General features: G+C 49.2%; 1 protein-coding gene across 17 annotated transcripts in view; it reads right to left on the reverse strand.

Moving 5' to 3' along the window:
- Positions 1-14,398, reverse strand: part of PARD3 (par-3 family cell polarity regulator) — a 465,250-nt gene that overhangs the window by 195,969 nt on the left and 254,883 nt on the right. For all 17 annotated transcript variants that reach the window (XM_040992587.1, XM_040992588.1, XM_040992586.1 and 14 more), the window contains 2 exons: positions 8,040-8,228; positions 6,869-7,039 (listed from right to left, as the gene is read on the reverse strand). In XM_040992587.1, coding sequence (XP_040848521.1) covers positions 6,869-7,039; positions 8,040-8,228 — 360 coding nt within the window. The remainder of the gene's footprint in view (positions 1-6,868; positions 7,040-8,039; positions 8,229-14,398) is intronic.

The raw sequence follows: 14,398 nt of genomic DNA on the forward strand, positions 1-14,398 counted from the left end.
GAGCCAGGGCTCCCACTGGCAGGCTCCTTACAAGAAAATCAGAACATAACTCAGCATACATGGGAGAACCCAAGAATCACAAAGGCAATTTTCTTATTGCTGTCAGCCTGATGTGTGCGTCACTAGAAGCTTTCTGCAGGCCCCACTTGATTCTGGAGGCCGTGACTGTAGGGTCCTTCAAACTACCAAACCATCAATTAGCTGCAAAGACCGCCCCTAGTTATCCCAGTATTAATACAGGTAGTGCAAACCTTGGCCCAAACTACCTACAAAAGTCTATCACTGGACAAAAGGAGTTCTCTCAATTTGACTCTTTATTCAAACATTTACTTCGCTCTTGGGTCATTTCTTCCCAGAAAATAATACAAGCAAAAGGAGAAACAAAGATTCTCATGAATTAGTATCTTATTACTTACAATGGCATACAAAATGCAAGCTACCTGAAGAGTGCGAAACTACAGAATTCCTTTACAGACATTCAAGTGATCCTGTCAAGCATCTAGAGCGAGAAAATAACCAAAAATTCTAATAACAAGTTTGATATCGTCTAATGAGCAGGCTTATAATTACAGATTTGAAGGAATCTTAGACAAAGCTAAAATATTGACCTTTCTTTTTCCTTAATCTCATACTGGGGCCAGGAAGGTGGCTGAACAGGTTAAGTGGCCTGTGACACAGGCATCCAGGATGGGCTCTGGTTCGAACCACGGCTGCTCTACTGCCCCAGCGTCCTGATAATGGCCTAGGAAAGTAGCAGAAGATGGTCCAAGTACATGAGGCCCCTGCACTCAGGTGGGAGACCTAGACAAAGCTCCTATCTCGGAGCTTTGACCTGGCCCAATGCTGCCTGTATGGCCATGTGGAGAGCATGCCCGCAGGTGGAAGTTTCCCTCACGGTCTTTTCCTCTTTCCCTCCCTCCTTGTGGCTTTTTGGGGAAGGAAAAGTTCCCCCCCACAATGTCACTGAGTGTACCACGAATGGCATGGTGTGTTCCATCAGGAATGTCCCCCAAGCCCCTCTATCTAGATACTCAGGAGCGGCGGGGGCAGCAACCGCCTGCATCTTATCTGACATCTTAGATTCACAGCATGTTGCATCCCATCCCCAACACCACGCAAGGGGCAGACAAGGCTGAATAAAGCCATGGCCCAGTTCACTGCTTAGACACGAAGATGGCTGAGGGGTCGGAGGCACACGGTGTGCAGCTGTGCAGGTCACTGGACATGAAAGGTCTTTAGGGCTCACATTCAGTTCTGTAATACTTCAGGACTCACTCCCTGAGTCACTGTCGCGCGCACGCGCACACACACACACACACACACTCAAGGAGTTCCAAGACCTGTGTGTTCAGACTCTGGCCTGAAGAGAGAAAAAAAGCCTTCCCACTCAACCAGATCCACAGGACTAGGACGCCCCATCTTTCACCCATTAAGCAAATGATTTGACCTGTGTGCTTTTGTTGCTTAATGCTCTGAATGAGTGCCCTGAAAGCTACCTGAGGCCCCCGGCCTATTCTAAGGCAGCTTTCCAACTTTAAGAGGATTAAGCCAGAGAAAGAATTCACTTTCAGACAGTCCCAGGGGACTCAATCCCTTCACAGGAGGTCTGAGACAAAAGCTCACCTGAGAATGCTCTCCCGTGGTGTTGAAACCAGCTTCAAAGGAAGTGGGAGCTGTGTTACATCTCAGCCATCCCATTAATTCCCCCCAAAGGCTTAACACCATTCTCCAGCAAAGGCCACGGTGGATGCTGAGACAATCTTCAGTGAACAAGAGGAAGCCTTCTTGGTAGACAAACAAAGAAGGGACGGAGTTTGGCCCAGCAGTTAAGATGCCAGTTCAAAAGTTCGCATCTCCCTACGGTGGTGCTTTCTGATCCCTCTTCCTACTGACAGACGTCCAGGGAGGCACAGCAGGTGAAGGCTCAGGTATCTGTGTTGCTGCCACCCATGGGGGACACTGAGGAAATCCCAGCTCCTGACCAGGGTCTGGCCCAGCCCTGGCTGTTGTGGGCACTGAGCAAGTGAACCAGAAAATGGAGGCTTCTTTCAAGGAGTCCAGGGAACAACCTGCTGTGAATTGCTTTTAAATGCAATGAAGCACAGCCCCAGCTCTATGCAAGATGGCAGGCCAGAAAAATCTGGAAACTCTGCCCAGTTGTCCCCGTACCTAAGGGCTTTCCATTCTAACAGGTGCACTAACACTCGGTTTCTTAATTGAATGCCAGGTCCTGAAGGGCTGCTGCCCTCACCTCACAGGGCACATGGATTCTAGATCCTGAGGATGGACAAGCACATGGCAATCTCAGAACATCTGATCCAAACAGGATCAGTGGCACACCTGACAGGGGAATGAAGCAGAAAGGCTCCTCACACACAGAGGCACTGGTAGAGTAAGGGTGCACAGATGCCATGCCAGGCTGGCCTTATGGCCAAGGGCACAGAGAGAGGGCCTGCCAGTACTTCACCGGGGGGATAAAACAGGAAGCTTGCTTAGGAACATGGAGCCCCCCCCGGTACGTCATTCTATCCACTTGTCCATCAAGGCACCCTTTGCTGGATCTATCTCCTTCATCTAGGACCTGGGGTGTGGGGCATGCTCTACTAGTACTCATCCACTCCTTTTTGTGTTCACTTGCTCATCTTTTAAATAAATGGCATCACTTATGCACCACACATACACCTGTACTTAGAACGCTTCTCTAATGACAGGTGCTGATTCAAGTCCTAAACACTCCACTTCAACCCAGCTCCCTGCTAATGCACCTAGGAAAACAGCAGAGAATGGACCAAGTGTTTGGGAACTTGCACCTATGTTGGAGACATGAACAAAGCTCCTAGTTTCAGCCTAGCACAGCCCCTACCACTGTGGCCATTTGGGGAGTGGAATAGATTCTCCCCTCTCTTTCCAACTGCCTTACAAATAAATAAATCTTAAAACAAAACATGCTTTTCTATAAAGAAGGCATGGATCTGCAATAAAAATCAGATCTCACTTTCCCTACTTCACCACAACCAACTTGTTGTGCAGACAAAGCAACGAAGAGAAAGCCTCAGGGAACCACAGCCAGGCCCTGCTACGCTGCTGGGGGAGGGAACCAACAGGACTGTGAGGATGGAGAGGGGTTGGGTGGCATAGAGGACTGTCCCACAGAAGTGACTGAAGGACGGGTGAAGACTGACCCAGGAGTGCTGCTGCCCATAGCAGAGGGAGTGAACAGTGGGCTTCTGGAAGTGATATCTAGGCTACAGGCCTGCAGGGACCCGGAGCCCATGCTTTGCTCTGAGCAGGATGTAAGACTGTGCTCTACCTCATCTATACTGCATGCTGCTGGGGATGTGGGCTGGGGATGGGGGATCTGTCTCCAACACCCTCAAGGATATAAAACCCTGAGAACGATCAAGTCACTGGGGTAAAGGGACAGGGTCTTGCCATGCACCATGCCCGTGCTCTGCCTCTTTCTCACATCCACTCTGTGTAAACACACCACTGCCCATGGAATAAGGCATGGACATACTACAGGACAGGAGCGTGGGCTGGCTGCTATCTCCCTCTGGGTTTGGGTGCTACTGCAGATGAGGGACGCATGGAGCCCCTAGGGGCAGGGGTTCACAAACATGGGTGCTGAGCGGAGTACAAATCATTTTACTTTTGCTGCAACACATCGCATTGAAATCCACCCATACTTTTTTCCCAATAGGTACTCCCCTGGGAAATTGGTGAAGACTCCTGCAACCAGGGTCAATTGATGGCTAAGGATTGAACTTGGCCTGGGGAACAGGTACAGTGAAGAAAGCCACATCCCAGGAGAGCCTTGAGATGCCCTGAAAAGGGAAGAATTTTGATCGGCTCATGCCACCTGAGTGGAAAGGAAACTGGGCGAGAACCAGCTTCCAGGAGCATCTAGAACGCAGTAGGGGGAAAATGAGCCCAGTATGGGTCTTCCAGACAGGAACTGGAGAGAGCTGGCCAGTAATGTGGAAGGAAACGGGAGGAGAAAGAATTCAGTGGTGAAACACAAAAGATTTTTGTCAGCTCACAGCTTCTGAAGTCTGCCACACCCATGGTCAAAATGAGAGCACATGGCACATGTACAGTGGTTAAACCATCACCCAGGACACCTACTCTACTTCTGATCCAGCTCCCTGTTAAGGCACACACATGCAGAGGCAAGAGAAGACAGCCACGGGCCCCTTGCCACTTGCAGGGAAGACCCAGATGGCGATTTTCAGTTCCTTGCTTCACCCTAGGCCAGCCATGAATATTAGACAGTGTGATAGAAAACACATCTTTCTCTCTCATGCTCCCTCTCAGTGCATCATCTGCCCAAGAAGGTACAGAGAATAGTATGTGACTGTGGCCCAAGGTCCCCCTCACGCAGCAGGACACTCGTGTTGATAGCAACATCCGCTGTAACGCAATTTACACTCTCCTCAAGTCCCAGGAGCAGCCTTTTCCAAAAGCAATATATGCAGTAACAACAACGGCAGCAGAAACATGTCCCACGCCTTGCGGGAACCTGAAATGAGCTCGTCTGTCTTCGCAAGATTGCTGGGTTCAGTCCTGTCAGGGCAAGCAGTTTCTCACTGCGGCACAGGGATGGTATGGCACGCACGCTGAAGGCTTTGGATACACTTGCACAATCAGCTCACCCTGGCCTAAGAAATCGCAATAAGCAGCACCGTATGCAAACAACACCAGGAGGAATACAGAATATTAAAGTCTACTGCTGTCGACGGCAGCTGTTCTCGCACCAAAGCCATTTCCATGGGCAGAGCTGACCCAAGTTGCTCTGGGGGCCCCAATTGCTAGTGTGTTACTGGGCAAAGAGGAGCAACATCAGGCCTTTGGGCAAAATATTGTAAGGCCAGCACTGTTTTTGCTTGCTTACTGTTTAGGGGCCAGTAGGGAACGATGAGACGATGGAAGCTCAATGCCGATTCCCCAGTTTATTTTGGGTAGCGTCAGAGGCTGGTCCAAGGGTTCCTGCCATCCATGTCAGAGCCCCCAAGGCAGTTCTGGTCTCTTGTCTTCAGTCTGGCCCAATCTGTTATTGTTGCCATTTGGGGAGCAAAGCAGGAGATAGAAACTTCTCTCTCTCTCTCCTTCCAAAACATAAATCTTTTGTAAAAACAACAATCAAAATTAGGGCCTGGTGTAGTAATCTAGTGGCTAAAATCCTTGCCTTGCGCACAACGGGTCCCATATGGGCACCGGTTCTGATCCCGGCAACCTGCTTCCCATCCAGTTGCCTGCTTGTGGTCTGGGAAAACAATCAAAATTGGAGAAGAACCTCAGAAGATGACATGTTGCCACATGGGAGCTACCCCGCACGAAGGCAGCGCCCCAGCCACGCAGCCAGTAGCCCACGACATCTCCTGATATGCAGTAGAGGCCCCACACACCACCGTCAAAGGAAGACCGCCACGGAAGCTTTGAGACGCTTCAGGCAGCCCACAGTGCGAAATGGTGGTCTATAAAGTTACTCTGAAGGATTATAGCTTCCTTATTTATATTAATTCCTAGAAAGGAATGTTCTCTCACACTTCCTTTCCCATTACGAGACTCTTGTTGCAGGTTACTTGTTCTCTGGTTGCTATGGAAATTGATTGGCTCCTTACAATGAGCTCCTTCTACCTCTGGCAGAAAAAGCAACACTAAAATCAATGGGTAGTATCTTTTCAGACTGGCTAACTCCATCCTGATAACAGGCTGCAATCAAAAGTGTGTGTGAGAGAGAGTGTGAGAGACAGAAGAGAGATTGTTTTACAGGTAAGTCACTCCTGAAAAGCTTGGATTATATTTTTATTAAACAGATTTTAGAGCGAGTAAAACAACTCTACATTCAACATTCAATCATACCAACTTTCTGGCAACTTGACCTTACTTGATTTTAAAAGGCCGGACTGCTGTACACGCTGAAGACAAAGCTAGACTTTCGTACGTTGATGAGGTCACATCTGACCATTCATAGGTCCAGCCTGTTTTATATCCGTGGAACATGGCTCACCAGATTGATGTGACCTTTCCCAGATTCTAACAGTAGTTACAACATCAATGCCTAATCTATTTTAATTTGGAAATATTCCAGGAGGAAAGGATTGCAGGGTGGGGCAGGGTGGCTGCAGACGGAATCTGGGGGGCAGACATTACGTAGCCCTGCACATTAAGCAGCTGCTTGGGATGCCCACATCGTCCATCATGGAGCCTGGGATCCAGTCCCAGCTGCACTTCTGATCCAGCTTCCCACTGATGTGACACTGGGAGTCAGCAGGTGGTAGCTTGTGGTTGAGTCTCTGCCACCCACGTTAGTACACCTGGATCAAGTTCTAGGCTCCTGGCTTCCACTTGGTCCAGGCTTATCTGTATAGGGCCTTTGGGAGGTGAGCGGATGAAGAAAAGATCCTTCTCCCCCTCTCTGTATGTATATATGTATCTGTTTCTTTCTCTACTACTCTTTCAAAGTACAAAACTGAACTTTAATTAAGCCCCAGGGTCATAAGGGCTCCAGTTCTCATGACTCCTCCTTTCAATCCAGCTCCCCGTTTATGTGCCAGGGAAAGCAGCAGGAGATGGCCCAAGGCCTTGGGCTCCTCCATCCACATGGAAGAGTGGTAAGAAGCCCCTGGTTTCAGAAGGACACAGCTCCGGCCATTGCCACCACTTGGGGAATGAGCAATGGATGAAGATCTCTCCCTCCCTCTACTACTCAACCTTTCAAGTATTTTTCTTTTCCTTTTTTTAAGCACTCATTTGTACAAACAGAGCAAATGAATGGTGCTTCCGGCTCCCTCCTGACTCCCTCTCCTGGAAGTGGACACCCTACAGCAGGGAACCAGAGGTGCCCCTTAGAGGAGGTAGCACTCACCTCGCCACACTTGCTGACACGTCTGGCCACGATGAGCTGGATCATGCCCCGCTTGTTGCCCTCGGTGGACATGGACCTCCTGAGTGCGTCCATGGCATCCTGGTTTGTCCTGCCCAATAGGGACTCCCCGTTCACGGCAATCAGCTGGTCATTCACCCGCAGCCGCCCGTCCTGGGAGGAGAACGTGGTGAAGTCGGGAGGGGGGCTCAGATCCTTGTGGTGGGAACACAAGAAGGTCTCCAAAGCCGCAGTGGCCAGGGTCCTGCTTGAATCATTCCCACGCTGTCAAATCAAGCCACTGTCATCATCTATGACTCAAAAGGGCATTCCAGTGCAGAGTGCACACAGGGCTCCTTTACGTCCATGCTTCCAGAGACTCACATGAGGATATTCACAGCCCCTGACAGGGCAAGCCCACAACTGCAGTGCAGAAACACACACACACACACTCACAAGCCAGGGACTGGGAGGCAAGCTCTCCCTGGAGACCAGCTGTTCCAAAGGACCCAGGCGGGGTCTCTGTAGTGAAGACCTTCCTCACCTTCCTCTTCCCTAATGTCACAGGGGCTCTCAGGCTCTGGGAGAGGAAGAGTCGGGTGAGGGGCTCTCTGACCAGCAGTCCAGCCCTGGGGATCAACACGGCTAGGAGAGGAGCTGACAATGCAGTTGTGACGTCTATAGTGAGCAGGAGAGTCAAAGATAAGGACCTCACTCAGGGTATCTGAAAGATACAACTATGTCCACTGCAACAGACTATTGTCTCCATGATTTAAACCTGCAGTGGCAGTTGGCTCTGCGGTGTTAGCAGATAAAGCCTGCAGCACCAGCATCCCATACAGGGGCCATGACAAGCCCCCATTGCTTCACTTCTGATCCAGTGTGGTGCCCAGGCTCCTGAACCCATGAGGGAAACCTGAATGGAGCTGCTGGCTCTTGGTTTTGGCTTGCCCCAGCTCCAACTGTTGTGACCATTTGTGGAGTGAACCAGCAGATGGAAGACCTGTGTGTGCGCGTGCAACTGTCATTCTAATTGATAGATCGATACATTGATCAATCCCAGGCTGGAGTGAAGGAAGAAGGAAAAGCAGTGGACTGAATGCCAGCTCCCAGCATGGGGGAGGGTTGGCGGGAGTCAAGTCACACTCCCTGAAGCAGCTGCCCGTGTACTTACTTTCGAGGCTGCCCCTCCGTTGATGATGGATTTGACGAAGATGCCCAGATCCGCGTGGTTCTCCTTGGAGCGGTTCCCCTTGACGCTGACACCCAGGCCCGCTGACCCCGAATCATTGAGTGGGACCTCAAAGGTCAGGAACTCCCTGGTGCCATCGGGGGTGAGCACAACATCTTCATCTTCAGCTTTCTGGCAGAGAACGAGAGGGCAGGATGCTTAATGCGCTGGCTGAACACTACCTGCTGTGATGGGCAGGTCACAACCCCCCGTACAACAGTATGAGTTTGTCTCCTTTAGCCACCGGAAAGGAAGACATGTCTGAGTTACCCAGGTTCTAACGACAGGAATCAAGGAGTCATTTGCTTCTGTAGTTGACAAGAACCAGGATGGCCACCATTGCTGGGAGCACTTATCTGGGTTGGGAAAACTCCATGCAGAACGTTAGCGGCTACCTTTGTGTAACCCCCAGACCACCTGGAGCCCACTGGCAGGCCTTGGCATCACCGACCAAGGGAAGGTCACCAACAATCCAGAAACTTGAACAACTAGCTGATCACGCACCCGTCAGACTCAATTTGAATCTGAAAGAACCTTCACCCTGACTCCTCAGAGAGCCAGGGGAATGAAGCCACAGCCGTCTGGCTCCTTGCTCTGTGTGCTGGTCTTTCTGCACTTCAGGCTAGCACATCTGGTTTCAGGGTTCCACGGCAACATCCCACATGCAACTAGGGTGCTTTTCCGCAATACGATGTTTACTCCTCATTGTCTACCTTGCCAATGAACAACTCTCAAACCATAGCAAAATATTTCTCGCAAGCTCCCAGGAAGGAATCATGGCAGCATGTCCAGGTTCACAACAAATGCCCCTGGGAACAGCTGCTCATATGTCCCGATGCTGGGACATCCACACATTGAGGGGAAACAGGCGAAAGCCCAGAGGAAGAACAGACAATCATGCCTGCAGGAACATTTCTTACGTGTCCTAGGCTATGGGAGAAAAACGAGTAACATCATCCACATGACCCTGCACTGCACGTACGGGTCATTTACAAATGCTATATCTTTTTCATTCACACTCAATAACAAGTCCCGATACAACGTCAGCCTAGGGGACTTAAGTCTTGGTGCAATGGGCTAGCTGTTGCTGTGACACCAGACTCCCATATTGGTGCCAGTTCAAGTCCAGGACACTCCAGTTCCAATCCAGCTCCCTGCCAATATGCTTGGTAAGGTAGGGGAGGATGGCTCCTGCCATGCACACATGGGAACCCAGAATTAAGTTCCTGGTTCCTGGATTCAGCCTGGCCCAACCATGGCTGCGTAGTCACCAGGGGAGTGAACTAGGGAATGGAAGACCTCTCTATAACTCTTTTCAATCAATCAATCAATGAAATCGAACAAAAATCAAAGTCAACAGGAGTAGTAGTGGTTAAAAACACATGGTAAAAAGACATTTGGGGATGTAAAGTGCAATGTCAGATGTTACACCAAGTAATTTGAGGGTTGGCATGCGATATTTGTCTAAAGGTTATGACCCCAAATGGATGCCTGCACCACATCAAAACGTTTGGTTTCAAGTCTCTCCTCCAACTTTCTACTTGTGTGCACTGAGGCAACAGGTGACAGCACCCACGAGGGACACCAAACTCAAGCGACAGGCTCCTGCTTCGAGGCTGCTCCACCCTCGCTGCTGTAGACACTGAGAGAGCTGACCAGACAACAGATTTGTCTATGTTCTTCTCCCATCCTTTCCTCTTTCCGCTTCTTGAATAAATCTTCCTTAAAACAATAAGCAGAAGCACATCATGTATCTGTAAGTGAATTTCGCCTGGATTAACATAAGCATCCCAGGGATACTGTTTTTAAACCTTCGAATCCATACTAACATGATTTGCAAGGTAAGGTCTCTAATCTACAGATGTCCAATGTTAGCAATTCACAGGCTGGCATTCTTCCTAAGGGCGATGGACAACAGTTAATTTTCCCAAACAAAAGCACAAATGCATTTAAAAAAAATATGGAGAGTACACAGGAAATAATGCAAAATCAGAACCAGGTGGGAAGAGGCAGGGCAGTGGCTGGGTCTATCACACAGACCCAGCCCATCCCGGGCACAGGGGCCAAGTGAAGCAAAGGGTTGCTTATTACAGAGGCTTTCCCTTTTACTAAAAAAGATGCCCCAAACATTACAGCTCAAAACTGCTGTGTGGCAGGACACAAAGGAAGAAACACACGTGCTATACTAAAGTATCCTCACATACATGCTCTGCCCTGCAAACAGCAACATCTCGTTCTGTGTCGTCTCTCACCTAGTTTGAGACAAAGACTGCTTAAACATGGATACGGCACTGTTCAGTGTAAGAACAAAATGTACAAATCATGCTATCTGAAATACAGAATACTGAAGTGTGCTTCCACATGAAACTCAGAGGTAACTGGGGTCAGTGTGGTGGCATAGGGGGTTAATTCCATATGGGCACCATGGGCTCAAGTCCCAGCTGCTCCCTTTTCAATCAGGTTTCCCGTGAAAAGGCCACCAGGAAAGCGGTGGAAGACGGTCCCTGTGTTTACACCCAAGCAGCACCAGGATGGAGTTCCAGACTCTTGGCTCTACCCTGACCCAGACCTGGCTGCTGAGGCCACTGGGGGAGTGAACCACAAGATGGAAAACGCCTCCCTCCCTGGCCCTCCCTGGCCTCTCTGGTTAGTCTACTTGTCACATAAAATAAATATCACTTTAAAAAAAATATGAAACAATGAAAAGGTAACATTTACCTTATCAGGGTTTATATTCCTGAAAAAACTGCGGTTGGAAGTAGAGCCAGCCCCAGCACTTGGATGGCTATGCGTCGGGGCTATCTCCTGGAACGTATATGTATGCACCTCAAACCCGAGACAGTTCCTAATTGAAACTCCCTGATTCCAATCTTCAGTCTGGCTTGTTAATGTATACTGATTTTGACATTTCCATAATGTTTCACAAAGGCTTTCAAACTCCTTTTTTTTTTTTGGCCTACTTGAAAAATCAAGACAAGGAGCTGTCTGAATATAGGAAGAAGAGTTGTAATCAAGGTGGAGACATTTCCCAACCGGCTGCTCCCAACCTGTCTGGCAGGAAATAGACTGTGCACACAACAGGTGCACTGATGCTGGGGAACGCAGGTCAGAGACTGCCGTCTCCTTGGTCTCACTTCATCATCATGTGCCGGGCTCTTGACACCAAACTGGAATCTGTGCCGGGTAGCAAAGTGGGTCAAGTTCACTTCTCCCAAATCCTCCTGCCATTATGAGGACTCCACATGACAGAAAACAGAGGCTGATTTATCATCCCTTGTAAAGTCCATTCTGACCCTCCAAGCTCGTCCTTATGCCAAGTTCTGAACTCAAAAGGGGAATCAGCGGGTGTCTCTAACTTGCTGCTCCAGTCTTTGACACATTGCTCAGGATGCTCTGTCAGGGAGAGGAGGAGCAGTTGGGGCTACAAGCGTTGGAATGCATATGTCCCTGCGTCTACCCCTTCCACCCACCTGGGGGCTATCCTTTACCAGTGCTGCCTCCACCTCCCAGCTTGTCTTTGATGTTCAGAAAGAAAAAAGCATTTATTGCTAAGCATTTCAGCAATGGGGAACCCACTGCCAGGGAATTAGAGAAGCTGTTTACTTCCCCCTCACTGTGCTCCGGACAGAAGAAAAAAACTGCACATTTATCCATGGTGACACAGAGAAATTAACACCGTGGCCGCCACACTGGCCCAGTTTTCCTTGTGTGTCACATACTAGCCCACAGCTGGGAAGGAGCAGCCATCCCACAGGCCGCCGTGTGTCTGCAGTTAACAAGCCGCACGGGAACGAGAGGCAAGGTGCATGGCGGCAGAAAATCAAACACACGGAGACGACACTCCGTGCACGGAGGGAAAGCACGTTTGGATCAGATCGTACAACACCAAGCAGACATGCAGTTCTCAGAAAGCTTGTAGAAGACGCCGTGAAAGGAAGGCCTTGAGAGCAGGGGTAGCTAAGCAGTAAGTTGAACTAGTACTGGCAAAGGCAGCCCTGGGTGCTCCGCTTCTGAACCATCATCTTACTAACGCACCTGGGAAGGCGGTCAAAAATGGCCCAGATTCCTGGGACCCGGACACCCACTTAGGACACCTGCATGGAGTTCCTGGCTTCTGGCTTCAGTCTGGCGTAGAATGTTTGAGGAGAGAAATCGGTAGAAGGGAAATCTTTCTCCCTTGCAAATACATGAACTAAAAAATAATGAGTTCATCCTGGCTCCATTTAATACCAATTAAAAATTTTTTAAAAAGGCCCTATGTACACATTTCCAAAAATGCTTCACTCAAATGAACTAATTTTTTTTTTCATTGTAAATTTGTGCAAGTTTACACATCAGAAAATCGCTCAGCTACTGAAGACTGTTAGGCAAATACTAAGTGACACAGATCAACATTCATGAGAAACGCTGGGTCTCTCCCTGCTATGTCACCCATTAGGTACGCTAATGCCCTATTTTCATGCTCTGTTTTTACAGTCCCTCTTCCTGCACCAGCAACCACCTTTCTGGAGGAAATTACTGCAGGCTCTACTTGGGCATGGAGGGCACAAGTGCCTTCCAATGTGCACCCAGGGCATAAAATATATTTTTCGAGAAAGCGAAAAGAAAACCGTGACAAATCTACAAGAAAAACAAAATTTGTGACATCACAGAACTGTGTGGCAGGTAGTTTCCAATTTGTTCCATCTAGAATGAAGACTTCTTTCTACAGACAATGTGTGTGACATGAAAATCCATCCATACACCTCTTTTTCAGATGTCCTTCCTCAAAAATGCTGGGGGGGTGGCAGGTGCCACTGGTACATTGTGTTCAGCCACCACGTGTAAAGCTAGCATCCCACATAGGAGCAGGTGTTGCTCCTCTCCTGTTCCAGCTTTCTGCTAATACACACCTTGGGAAGGTAGCAGATGATGGTTCAGCTACTGGACCATTTTGTGGGTTCTGGCTTCAGTCTGGCACTGCTCTGGCAACTGGGAAGTCAACCAGTGGCTCCTGTGCTTGTCTCCTCCCACTTCCCTCGCCTACAGCCTTCCCTCCCCTTGCTCCCACTTGCTTAAATTCTGCCTTTTGGGCCTGGTGTGATAGCGTAGTGGTTAAAGTTCTTGCCTTGCATCCATCGGGATCCCATATGGGCACCGGTTCTAATCCCGGCAGCCCCACTTCCCATCCAGCTCCCTGTTTGTGGCCTGGGAAAGCAGTGGAGGACGGCCCAAAGCCTTGGGACTCTGCACCCGTTTGGGAGAGCCGGAAGAGATCCTGTCTCCTGGCTTCGGATTGGCTCAGCTCAGCCGTTGCGGCCACTTGGGCAGGGAACCATCGGACAGAGGATCTTGCTCTCTGTCTCTCCTCCTCTCTGTGTGCCTGCCTTTCCAATAAAAATAAATAAATCTTAAAAAAAAACTCTACCTTTCAAGTAAATCAATCTGTAACACAGAAGCATGGGTGGCACAGAAGAAGTGTCAGAGTTCAGAGGATTGGACTGGGATGATGCTGAAAAGGAGGTGGCCTACGGGCACGAGGGGGCTTTCTGCCTCAGCCCCGGCAGAATGAACAGGGCCTGGCTGCAGCCCTGAGGATCTCATTCTAAGCAGACAGCACCAGAAGCCAAGGAGGGAGCAGACCCAGAGGCCTCGCGGACACTCAGGGATGAGACGCAGGTACGGCGGACAATCAGCGAGCGCCATTTATGTTTTCAATTAACAGGAAAAACCTTTAAAACACAGAACCGCTTTGGCTGCTTTTCCTCCTAACGGAATGAACCCCCAATCACACTCTAAAAAGTTAAATCCTATATTTAATGTATCCCATATGTGAGGTGAACATTTATGGATGTTATTTATGCTAAAAACTTTATGGTAGATTATTCTTATTAGCAAAGTTTAAATGTCACATCTGCTTTTGGGGGACTCTTTTCTAATTCAGACGGTGAATGCCAAACACATGAATGTAAAAGACTTGTAAAATTTTTCCTTGATAGTAAAAATGCCAAGAAAATAAGTTTGATACAGTTACTAATCTCTGAAGTGGACCCGGAGACGTAATCCTCCAATCAAAGAAGCATGAGAGAAACCCGGACTGGGAGACGTTCTCTTCTCAGACGTGGGAAGTGTGGAGAGACTGCAACCACGTCCCCATGAGAGAGAGGATGGCAGCGGCTGGTACTTAAGGCCACGCGTAATCCTCACCTGGAGACCGGGCCAGGGTTCTTTCCTATTTCATTGTTCCTTGGTGCCATGGCAGCCATTTGTGGAAACGGGGACCACTGCTAAGACACTGCCGTTGGCTCAGTGTGACTTGATCA

Source organism: Ochotona curzoniae, unplaced genomic scaffold, assembly GCF_017591425.1.
Source record: "Ochotona curzoniae isolate NIBS_2020 unplaced genomic scaffold, NIBS_Ocur_1.0 contig_78, whole genome shotgun sequence".
Classification (NCBI taxonomy): Eukaryota; Metazoa; Chordata; class Mammalia; order Lagomorpha; family Ochotonidae; genus Ochotona; species Ochotona curzoniae.